The sequence below is a fragment of the Trichomonas vaginalis genome, chromosome IV (assembly GCF_026262505.1).
Source record: "Trichomonas vaginalis G3 chromosome IV, whole genome shotgun sequence".
Taxonomy (NCBI): domain Eukaryota; phylum Parabasalia; order Trichomonadida; family Trichomonadidae; genus Trichomonas; species Trichomonas vaginalis.
The window spans coordinates 7,505,034-7,517,546 of NC_067206.1; the positions used below are offsets into that span (position 1 = coordinate 7,505,034).

Sequence of the window (12,513 nt, forward strand, 5' to 3'; positions counted from 1 at the left end):
AGAAACAAACAAAAATGAAAAAGATAGGAATAGCAATGAATAGTGATGTGGGTATAGAAAATGTAAGAGATATGAATGCAAAGCAATCAGTATTTAGGATATTGACCATAGATTTCGAAAAAAAAATGCTGCATATTGAGCGAAAACTATGATTATATTATAAGGCTGTCATTTAAAGCATAATGAAACTATTCCCTTTTCATTTTAATCGAATAAGATAGTAAAGATTTTTGAATTAGCTAGAAACTGATGAGATGTTTTCACAAATCAGATTTTTAATCTCTATAATGCATAATTCACTCAATATCTCAATTTTGATATTGCGAGATATTTTTGCTATCGGTTTCGCAATTTTGACACAATAGCAAGAGGGTTCTATAAGCATTATTATCAACGTAGAATCTGAATATCATATCAGAAAATGTCGCAAATCTGACATTTACCCGACCAAATAGCAAAAATAATTGAATACTTTTCGCAAAAACTTTAAAAATCGATAAAAATATGAAATATATATATTAAAGAGACTTTTTATATAATATTCATAAAGATTTTCCAAAAATATGATACCGCAAAATTAAAAAAGTGACGTCTTGAGTGGAGTCAAATGTCGAAATTGCTAGCTAAATGTTTTTTTAGCGAAATTGCGTATTGTACGTTTTTTTCGCAAAACGAAACCCTTAGCCTGATAAAATACTATCATTCAACATTGATAATAAAGCCATTCCAAACGTTTTTGTAAAAAATTGCGCAAACCTCTCAATGAGAATACAAACAGTAGAGTATTTATTGATCATTAATTCTTATGAGCGATTTTTGTTTGATTTTTAAAAAACGTTTCTTTTGAAAATTCAATTTGAATGTAAATTTGTGTAACAAATTTTTTTCCCCTGAATTGATATGAACGTACCTCTGATAGGCGAAGAAGGTTCTCGCTCGCAACGCTCAATGTCTGCGAGCTTCCTTTCGAGCCAGGAAATGATTGATTTGTCATTATCGACTTCATACGATTCAATTTTCCCATTATTTGATGAAATGTCAAGAATTGCTCCACAAAATAGACATTTTGCACGCATTGTTATGTTTATTATATTTGTTCAGCAAATTATTTCATCAGCATGTTATTTGGACTTTGGTTCCTGGAATTCGTCAAATGTCGGTGCGAAAATTATCAGATATATTACATACGTCGCTGACTTTGGCGTTGGTGACTCGAAAGTCTTCAATTCAGGCATTCCTCAAGCGATTGTAATTATAATTTCCTTGTTTACTTTCATTTGGACATTTTGCATGCTTTTAGTCTATCATTTAAATAAATCATTCGATAAAGGCGCAATTATATTAACCAGATTCCTCATAAGTACGCTAAATCACGTTATTTTAATTCCAATCTTCTTTAGCTTATCCTTCGAGTTCAATGCCGTGTTTGATGGTGACTTTACAGGAACACAAGTTGTTTTACTGGTATTCCTTATTCTTGCTGCCATTTCAAGTTCGATGCTTTATTACATTGACATTATCTTCAGATCCTCAACAGCCTATCTCGAAAATACCATATTTGTCCAATGGGACGGTACATTATTCATCTTAACTACGCTTTTAACCTGCGGATTAATTTTTGTCAGTAGAATGCTTGTTTTCTTCAATACTTGGACCAAATACGCATTAGTAGCTGTTACAGGTATTCTTTTACTACTTATTCTCTTCTTTTCTTTAGGTTTACCGTTCATTAATTGTAATATGAACGGATTCTTCCAAGGAATGCTACTACAGATGTTTATGAACGTCATAATTACACTTATACCATTCAATAACTATGTCAAATTTGTCTTATGTCTTGTTCCTTTCATCATATTTACAATAATTTTTATTCAATTAGACAAAAAGTTCCGAAAATTCATTCTTACCAAACGTCCAATGGAAACTGAAGCCAGAGAATTGTTAATATTGATGATTGCCATTCAAGATTCGCCAGAAGAGTTCATACAATGGCAATTACTTCGAGATATCACAACAGCTCATCCAACAACAACAACATTTGTAAGAATTGCGCAGTTCTTATCATTCTTCCCTTCAGAATCACAGTTACTTAATCACTATGTCTCGATTATTAACAAACACAGTGATTTAAGTTTTTCACAAAGATATTTATTCTATCAAATAAAACGTATCCACATTCTTCGACAATCATCAGCAACGAGACAATCCAATTATGATTTTGCTGAAGTACAGAAAGCAACTAATAAAATGTCTCAAGCCATTTCAGGCTTCTTCTTACGCGCAATGGAAAACAACCAAGAATTATCAATTGACGCGTTGAGTGGATTTTATTCTGCCAATCAAAAAACACTTGGAATTTGTCTTGAAGCAATGGACAAATATCCAAACAGTATTAGATTGGCATATGAATTTTCTAGATATTTGATTGAGTGTCGTACTGATTTCCAAGAAGGCGCAAATTGGTTCTACAGAGCGGAATCGATGGAGAGAGGTTCAAATGTTGCTATTGATTACGCATTTCGATCAATGGTAAATTTATTCCCTGTTTACATCAAAAACAATTTGTTGGATTACAGAGGCAAAAAAGTTGTTAACTTCAAATCAGGTAACGGATCAAATTCTAGCTCATCAGCTTCATCAAGTCAATCATTAGCTATCATGTTAGAAGATTGCGATGAAGAACAAGCATCAAGAGTTTTTTCAAAACCAAAACTTCGATTTGCTTTGAGAAGAGCAATTGATAATGTTACATCACGATCATTAGTATCATTACAAGTTGCTATTATCGCTAAGATGATTGCTGTTGTTGTTGCATCTATTATTATGTTCGTTGTTTCTTTCTTCTTGTTTAAGAGTCGTTCAAACATGTGTGGATTAATATCAAACATGGCACAATCATTTGAATCGTATTGTGTTGGTTTCTTATCTGTTTCTAAATTATGGGCATTAAGTATAGGAATTGCTCCTTCTCCTGAAGTTATTAAAGCAACAGTTGGTGTTGATCCAAGAACAGAAACATCATCTATTGGAGATGGAATTAAAATGATAAATGAAATGGGCCAAAGTTTGGCAAATTTGGCTAAAAATGATTTCAAACTTATTGAGTTATCAAAGGATTTCATATTGAGTGGTGCCATTACGTATTGTAATGATAATGGATCTGCTGTTAACCAAGGCAATCTTCCAGAGAGAGGAGACATCGGATACGTCTACAGACAGATGTTGAGAACAACAAGTTTCATTGGTGAAATCATGAAATGTGTGAAACAGTTTTGAACTTGCCATCAATATATAATTCTATTTTAACACAAATTGCTGTATATGCATCAAGAGAATCTGATACATCTACAACATTTAAAGATGTTATCTTTTGGGTTATAATATTTGGAACAATTGGTATTTTCATTTTCTTGTTATTACCAACTGTTATAATTTTCTGTGTCTTCTTACACGAAGTCAAAGATTTCTTCTCTAATTTGATGTTGACACCAAGAGACACATTCGTTGAAGCATCAAGGCCTATCTCTACAAGACGTGAAGATCAAGATCGAGATACAGGTGCTGCTTACATTGAACCAAACAGATTTCCAAGAGTTGTTTTCCCTATTTTAGTTTTGTTGAATTCAATTGCTACGGCAATTCTTTGGTTGATTATGTTCATTGGAATGAAAGCAACAAACAATAACTACAAGAATCTTAGTTATTGGGCACAATTATCATCAATGAGATTCCCAAGTGTTGTTCAAACATTGTCATTAGCTTATTTGGCTGCTATCTTAAACGCACAAGGACCAACACCATACATTGATAGTGCAACAATCCAAGGATTGATGATTGCATCATTGAATGTCGCTGAAGAAGCGAATTACAAATTAACAGTCAATGCAGAAGGAGAAAATCCAATTAACAAATTCTCTGATTACATTGATAAATTACATTATGATCCAACATGTGAAGTAAATATCACAGATTCAGAGACATCAACACATGATGCATATCATTGTTTAAGTGGTGATATGCTGTTCATGATCTTCAACAAACTTGTTCGCGATGTTTATCTTGATTTAGGTACAGGAATGCCAATTTTATCATATCCAAGTTTCATCAATTTGGAACATATCGCTATCTATCATTTGTTGCCTATTCTTGAGAATGTAAATGATTACATCATTGAAGAATCAACAACATTAGATAATACATATGCTGATATCACAACAGTATTGATGGTTGTCAATATTGTTTTAGCATTGGTTTTCTTCATTTTGGAACAATTGGATCTTCGAAATCTTCAAGAATCATTTGGAGTTTTCCGAATTTTGATGTCAAGAATTCCTCCTTCACAAGTCATTTCTAATCCATCATTGTTGAATTTGATTATCGGTAAAACGAAATCAACAAGAATTCAACAACTTTCAGCAGAATCGGCTGTCATTGATTCATCTCCTTCAGCAATTTTCTCATTGTCATCAGAACTGACAATCGAAGCAATGAACTCAGCTGCATCATCAATGTTCGGATACACTCCAGAACAGTTGTTAGGTCAAGCACTTTGTTCATTGATTCCTATGTCACAGAACAGCAACACAGCTACAACAACAACAACATTGTCACAGACACAGACAACAAATGAATTGTCTCCTAATGACAGATTGTACAGACAAGCACAATTGATGAAACAAAATCAAGCAGCAATGACATATACATCAAAAATCCGCGGTTTGAAAGATGATGGCACAGAAATTGTTCTTGAATCAACATTGTTGTGTATGAATCGCGGAATGGCATTTGCATTGATTGCTAATGATCAAACACAAATCGAGAGACAAATGAGACAAGTTGAAGAAGCGAAGAAGTCTGCAGAAAGACTTTTGAATCAAATCCTTCCTCCAATGATTGTTCAGAAGATGAATGCAGGTGAAACCGAAATTTCATTCACAGTAAATTCAGCGACAATCATTTTCATTGATATCCAGAAGTTCTCAGATTACGCGGCCACATTAACAGCGAGACAAATCATGCAGAACTTGGGACGAATCTTTAATTATTATGATGAATTAGTTCCTAAATTCCCAACATTGATTAAGATCAAATTAATTGGTGATGTTTACATGGCTGCTGCTGGTTTGTTTAATCCAGATGTTTCTCCAGATGTTCATGCAACGGAGATGATCAACTTCGCTATTGGTTGTTTGCATGGTTTAGAAGAAGCTAATGAAATTCTTGAAGCATCTCTTTCAGTTCGAATTGGTATCAACACAGGTGGTCCAATCATTGCAGGTGTTTTAGGTATTGATAAACCATTGTTTGATATCATTGGTGATCCTATCAATGTCGCATCTCGTCTTCAAAGTACAGATATTCCAAACATGATCCAGATCAGCCAGGCCACATATGATCTCATCAAAGATAAAGGATTCAATGTTGCAGAACGTGGTAAAATCTTCTTGAAAGGCAAAGGTGAACAAATGGCATATATCATCACTCCGCCAGAGCGACAACGTGTTATTTCTGCACAAACAATTCCTTCACAATTATCAGTTGGAGCACTTCCTACTGCTGAAGAAATCTAATTTAATATGATTTTTTATTTTTGTTTTAACATTTTCCCTCTTTTTATATATATTTAAAAGTTATTACTTTATACACTATATGTTTCTTGAAACTTTTTGTTTAATTTATTTTAAATCAACTCAATAATGGCAGTTATATCAAAACTAAAGAAAAGGGCTTAGCGTGTGTTTCCCAAACCTCTGAATTTTTGCAAGCTAATACCAATATGTGCTGATATATACTTGATCATGCCTATCACACGTTGATCTTAATTCCCTAATTGATTATTTGTTACAGAAGGAAAAAAAAAGAAATGAAAAAATTTTAATGTTCAAAATTTATAAGGCAAGGCCTATGTCTAATTAGAGATTCTGATTTGACATCATATTTACATGTTGTTTTTAATACAATTTTTGGATTTCGTTAACCAAGAAGCTCCAAAAAAATCGATTCAGGGTGAAGACGATAGAGATAATTCGAATTTTTGTATTCAATTTTTAAAAGTGCGCACTTTTGAAAAATCTTTTAAAAAGTTATCATTTTTTGTAACTCTAATAATTCTCAGTCATTTTCAAGTTACAATGGCAATTTCAAATATATGAACATATCTCGGAAGTTTAAATTTAAAAACATAAGCTTTGATCAAACTATTATATAATAGAAATGTTTAGAAAATTATGAGATAAAATAGAAAAATTAATATGTTTTGGATTTTCATCAAGATCTGAAATGTCTTCTTCTTTTTTCTTGATAAAGTTAATACATTTATAATTGTTAGATATATCTTTTATTCTGTTATTTATTGAAACTGATCCTTTTGTTTTTGGTGTTTCTTCATCAATGAAACAGCTATCAACTGTAATTTTAGCTCCAGTAAATGCACATAAATAATTATCAGAAATTTTGTTATTTGCGAAACAACAATTTTGTAAATATATTGTAACTGAAAATGCAGAGATTAAATAAGAATCAGTATTATTTTGGAAATTTGTTGACTCAATTCGAAGTATTGAAGGTGCTGATTGAATATTAACAGGAGGTTCACCATAAGCAGTGCTATCTATATTATCAAAAAACATTGAATATAAAGCTTTTGATTCGGATTTAAAATGCCAAAAGAGGAAAACACTTGTTCCATATAGTTTTGCCTGAGAAACATTTGAATTTTCAAAATTAATTTTTCCATTTTTAGGTAAATATTGTTCTTTCCAAGGAAACTTTCACCTCCACTATTAGTGATTGAAGATGAAAGTATTTTGTTTTGGAATGATTCTTCGTCTGAAACAACTGAATAACAGTAAACTCCATAAGTATATTGTGAGTTTACTTTTGATGAGTAACTAGTTATTCGATTTTGGACACACTCACCTTCACTGGAGAAGTATAAACTTCCTCCTTCAGCGGAATTACTACAATTGACGAAGTTTGTTGTGTCAACTAAGAGTTTAGTTGTATTTTTAGATGTACTAAAATGGATGGCTCCTGAATCAATGTTATCAGAAAATTCACACTCGAGAATGTAGTAATTTTCATCACCTTTAGAAAGTTGTTTGCTTTGATTTAGGTAATTTCCTTTAGAACTGTTTTCTGCATAAAAATCTGTCCAATCACAATGAAAAATGGTTGCTTAAAGCAATCAATTGGCGTGAAAATTCTTTCAACAATAAAATTTTTGTCATTTATCATTCAAAATGAACTTCACTTTCTTGAGAAGAAGGCCAAAAATAGAAAATAAAAACCAAGAGGTCAAGATGTTACTTGACTTTGCAGAAATAATGAATTCACACTTATGAGTAACCTTTCAAATGTAGTAAAATTGATTTAGTATAATTCTTCTCTCTTTGTGGAATATTGAAATTTCATGAATGAAGAAAATCTGGTTTAGATGCTCTTCCTTTCTTCGATTTTTGATAAATAAGAAAAATGATGGTATTTTTTTACACTCAAAACATGTCCCATGAGATAAAGGTTATCACTTTATGAGATCAAAAAGTTATTTTTCCTTGTATTTATCCTGAATAATTTGATTAAATTTATTTCTATTTTATATTGATCAAACTAAACTAGAAATGTTTATAAGATAATGAGATATAATAGAAAAATTAATATGTTTTAGATTTTCATAAAGATCTGTAATGTCTTCTTCTTTTTTCTTGATAAAGTTATAATCAACAACATAATATTCTTTACAAATATCATTGTTAGATGTATCTTTTATTCTGTTATTTATTGTAACTGGTCCTGATGTTTTTGGTGTTTCTTCATCAATGAAACAACTATCAACTGAAATTTTAGCTCAATTGGCTGCAGAGAAATAATTCTTAGAAATATTGTGATTTGCGAAACAACAAATATGGAACACTTGTTCCATATACTTTTGATTGAGAAACATTTGAATTTTCAAAATTAATTTTTCCTTTTTTTTAGATAATGGCTCTTTGTCTGAAACATCTGAATAACAGTAAACTCCTTCAGTTTCTTTTGATGTAATTTTTGATGAATAACTTGTTATTTGATATTGGACACTAAACTGTAAATAATGATTGTAGATGAATTTATATAATTAATTGATCGTTTTTACTAATCATTTTGCTTTTTAGTTGGTCTGATTATTTTGCTGAATATCCTTTAAACGGAAGATATGTAAAACTTTGATTGTTTAGTACTTGAGGCATGATATAAACAACAATCATTCTAGAATTCGGGACGTCGTATTTAATCTCAGAAAAAATTGATCTGAATAAGGTTTACATGTCAGATCTCTACTCTTATTTTGGGTATATCATTGAAATCATGCAACTCTACGAAACAGTGGTTAGTATGCTCAGAGGTAATTGCATAATCTGTTTCAAATATTCACATAATTGAAAATTAAAATCAAATTCAAAAAAAATTGATTATTGTTGATTCTTTCTAGAACATTTATCTCTTAAAATACAATTTTCTGAACCGAATGAAATCAATGAATTCCAATTACAGCCTGGGACATGGCTTATCAAAATTTGGGGAGCCCAAGGCGGTTCTGTCAATCCCGATGGCGGGCATGGTGCATATTCAGAAGCTATATTGAAACTTGACTCGCTAACCAAGCTCTATTCTTATGTTGGAGCGAAAGGAGTTTGCGGTAAACAAAATTTTATTACAGGGCCTTTCCAAGGCGGGCAAAATAAATGGTGTTATTACTATTCTTGCACCGGTGGTGCAGCTACCTTTATTTCGAGAGATCCGAATGGACGAGACATACTCCTGATATCAGGTGCAGGAGGTGGATCTGGATCTTATACAAATGAGTTTTTTGGCGGCGTTGGTGACCCATTTGCCGGAGATGCTCTTGGTGATGCTACCCGTATTCCCCCTGAAGATGCGAAGAAAGTTAGAGGCAAAGGAGCAACATTATCCAAACCTGGAGAAGGCGGAATCTACGTAGGAGATGGAGCATACCCTCCTAACAAAGGGACGCCAGGAAAATATTTGAAAGGCGGTGATGGAAGTTGTAGCGCCGGAGGATCGTCAGGTGGTGGAGGAAGCGGATATTTTGGCGGCGGTGGCGGTGCAGATCTAGCAGGTGGTGGTGGTGGAAGCAGCTACGCATCACCAGATCTGTACAATGTCATTTTACTTGGTGGTGATAAAGAGTTCAGATCACCAAATGGTGACATCGTCACTGGCCACACCGGAAATGGCTTCATCAGGATTGAACCATCTGATCCTTTCACCCTTGAGAAGAACACTATCCTCTGTAAATGTACCTATCAATGCAATAATTTTATTATCTATGCTGCTCAAATTTTTATCATGGCTATGGAATCTCATGCTTGCATAATATTATAAAGTTATGTTATTATCATGAAACACTGAAATAACTCTTGCATACTATATTTTCGATGATATATATTAAGAATCCATTCAATTAGGGAAATTCTTAATAAACATACTGAACTTTTTGCGATATAAGCCACAATCTCGATTACATCTCCAACTAAGCAGATATGATTTGATATTAAGTTCTCTTCTTCGAAAAATATTGAAATTTCATGAATTTATAGACTCTCTTCAATTGTTGATAGATCAATTCGTTGTTGATAATAAATTTCGCTCTTTAGATGATTTATAGAATTTTCCTAAAGTCAAGCCTTGCAAAACTTTTTTGACTTTAGATTAATTTCATTCATATATGGCCAATGGACGATTCTTATTATCTATCCAATGAAGCAGGAATTGATCATGTCTTTGAGTCGGCTACTGGAGGCTTTGGTGCCTGTAAAATTGTAAATATTAAAGACAAATTTCTTATTTTAAAGAAATTATATGCAGAAGATGATACAAACGGAAGATCAGAATTCAAAAACCTTACTGAAATAGATCTTCCATTTACGCCAAAAGTATTTGATCGCGCAGAAAACCACAACGAGAGCAAATGGGTTTTAATTGACTATATACCAGGTCTTCAACTCGATGAGTTTATTGATCTATATCTACAAAGAGATGAATTATCATATTTGATCATTCTAAAGATCTTATCTACACTTGCTTATCAATTATTAGAAATGGAAAAGAAGAAAGTTATCCATAGAGACTTAAAACCACAAAATATCGTAATAGATGGCGACCTCGTACCTCATATTATTGATTGGGGTGATGCAACAACAAAATTACAAAATTTATTTACAAATAACTTTCATGGAACAGTTTCATATGCTGCCCCAGAGAATTTTAAAGGCAATAAGTTCCTTGAATCTGATATGTACTCATTTGGAGGGATTTTATTTTTCATTGTTACTCAATATCAGCCTTACGACCAAGCATTTGATTCATTAGAAGGACTTAAGTATTATACTGACCAATTTCCCGAAATGATTTTTGATTTGGCCTCAATTAAAGAAGATTTTGATAATTTACAGATTGCAAATACAAAAGAAGAGAAAGATATGCTTCAGGACTCATTGAAAAACAGTATATCAACGATTGTTGAAATACTGATCTGTAACAGAATAACAGATAATAGATTAATTGAAGATTTCGAATTATTATCTGATGATTTTAATTTTATGATAGATAATTTGATACACAGATGCTGGGAATACGAATATAATAAAAGAATAAGTCGTTCTGACTTACGTGACGAAATAGATAAGATTGCTGAGAAAATTCTCACTGAAAAAGAACTTGAAGAGTACTGGAAGTATTGCGAACAGTTAGTTAATACTGGAAAGAATGAATACGGAACTCTTGAAATGATTGAGAAATGTAGAGAAAGAAAGTTTTATGAAAATAGCCAATCTTTGTGTGATATACTTAATTTTATTCATAATACTGATGAATATAAGATTAAATATTATGATTTATAAATAGTTGTTTAAAATTCTCATGTTTTTTCAAAATCAGTTGATATTTGATTAGTTTCATATGGTACTTTCAATTTACCTATTATCAGTAAGATTATCAATGAATAGATAATCAATAATGAGGATTTTATTAGATGAGAATGAGAAAAACAATAAAACTAACAAAATGAATACTTAAAGATACCTATTAAATTCTTAAAATATTTCATTTCCTTGTGAGTTTATATTGCTTACTCATCTTATTGTGGAAAATATTGAATAAAAATTCGTATTTAAAGGATATTTTATATGAAAGTTGAGACATAACCCACATGGAAAGTCATATCATGGAATTTATGGTTAAAAACAAATGATTAAAATTAATAAAATTATAGAGAGAGATTTTAATAAGATTAAAATGCATAGCATTTGATTGGTTGTACAAGGAGGTGGTCCATACACTTATTGCATGTAATGCACTTAATTGGCTTTCCTTCCATCAAATGTTGAACCATAAATGGATCAGCAATTGTTGGACGACCAAATGAAATAAGGTCAGCGCCTTGCTCGATTGCCTTTGCCATCTTAGACTTGGTTCTGATTCTGTCTACAATAGAAATCTTGGCATCAGTTCCCTTTCTTAATATTGGCAAGGCTTGGACATTCCATCCATTCTTAAGATCAATAAACTTTGATGGATCAATTAAATCCTTTGCAACAAAGAGTCCGTAAGAGTATTCCCAAAGATCAACATCTTTAATTAATCCACTTATCTTTGCTGCATCTTCTGGTTTATTGCCTCCTTTAACGCTGTCATCGGTATTCATTTTGGCTGCGATAATGAAATCTTTGCCACATTCACGGCGAATTGCTTCAACGCATTCTTGAAGTATGCGAATTCTGTTCTTAAGGCTTCCACCATAATGGTCATCTCTTGTATTTGTAACTGGTGAAAGGAATTGAGAAAGTAAATATCCGTGAGCTGCGTGGAATTCGATACCGTCAGCACCAACATTTTGGGCTCTCTTAGCAGCATTGACGAAAAGCTCAATTGATTCAGAAATTTCTGAAGTTGTCATAAATTTGCCATCTTTCTTGATATTACGGCAATCTGCAATTTGCATTATTGTCTTTGAACCCTTTGAGTGGATGTAGTCAATAGTTTCACGCCATCCTTCTGCATGGGCGTCTGTAAGCAAACAAGCTTGATCAGGAAGAGCAGCTGTTTTCAAATGTGTAGCAAAATATCCAAGTGTGATAAGTCCCATCTTACCATCTGCAAGATCTCTATAAAATTTTTGATATTTTGGAATTGCAAAACCATTTGCATCGCAATCATGCATATAGGTTGGTGATTTCATGAACCTGTTTGGTACGATGCACTTGTTGATCTTCACTGGAGTAAACAATCTGTCTAACATCTAAATAAAATGAAATGTGAATTGTTTCGAAATTCAGAACAATAACATTCACAAAAAAAAATTGAAATAATTCAAAATTTACGATAGCGATTAATTTCAATTCAATTGCAAAATCATTATCGTGAGATAAATTGCATACCATTCTGTTAAGTTATCATAATTTATCAAAAAAACTGATAAAATCAAATGGCCATTTGTCATTTACGAATAAACGATTC

General features: G+C 32.2%; 4 protein-coding genes across 4 annotated transcripts; 3 read left to right on the top strand and 1 right to left on the bottom strand.

The window, feature by feature from the left end:
• Positions 1–900: 900 nt before the first annotated feature.
• On the top strand, positions 901–3,276 carry TVAGG3_0047700 (guanylate cyclase protein; the record flags this gene model as incomplete). The annotated part of the gene is made up of 1 exon (XM_001327047.1): positions 901–3,276. The coding sequence occupies one exon, from the start codon at positions 901–903 to the stop codon at positions 3,274–3,276; it is 2,376 nt and encodes a 791-aa protein (XP_001327082.1).
• Positions 3,277–3,479: 203 nt separating this feature from the next.
• On the top strand, positions 3,480–5,570 carry TVAGG3_0047710 (guanylate cyclase protein; the record flags this gene model as incomplete). Its single annotated transcript, XM_001327046.1, has 1 exon — positions 3,480–5,570. The coding sequence occupies one exon, from the start codon at positions 3,480–3,482 to the stop codon at positions 5,568–5,570; it is 2,091 nt and encodes a 696-aa protein (XP_001327081.1).
• A 4,141-nt stretch (positions 5,571–9,711) lies between these two features.
• On the top strand, positions 9,712–10,898 carry TVAGG3_0047720 (cAMP-dependent protein kinase protein; the record flags this gene model as incomplete). Its single annotated transcript, XM_001327045.1, has 1 exon — positions 9,732–10,898. One exon carries the CDS (start codon positions 9,732–9,734, stop codon positions 10,896–10,898), a length of 1,167 nt encoding a protein of 388 aa, XP_001327080.1.
• A 96-nt stretch (positions 10,899–10,994) lies between these two features.
• On the bottom strand, positions 10,995–12,333 carry TVAGG3_0047730 (FMN binding; the record flags this gene model as incomplete). Its single annotated transcript, XM_001327044.1, has 1 exon — positions 11,288–12,295. One exon carries the CDS (start codon positions 12,293–12,295, stop codon positions 11,288–11,290), a length of 1,008 nt encoding a protein of 335 aa, XP_001327079.1.
• Positions 12,334–12,513: the final 180 nt, after the last annotated feature.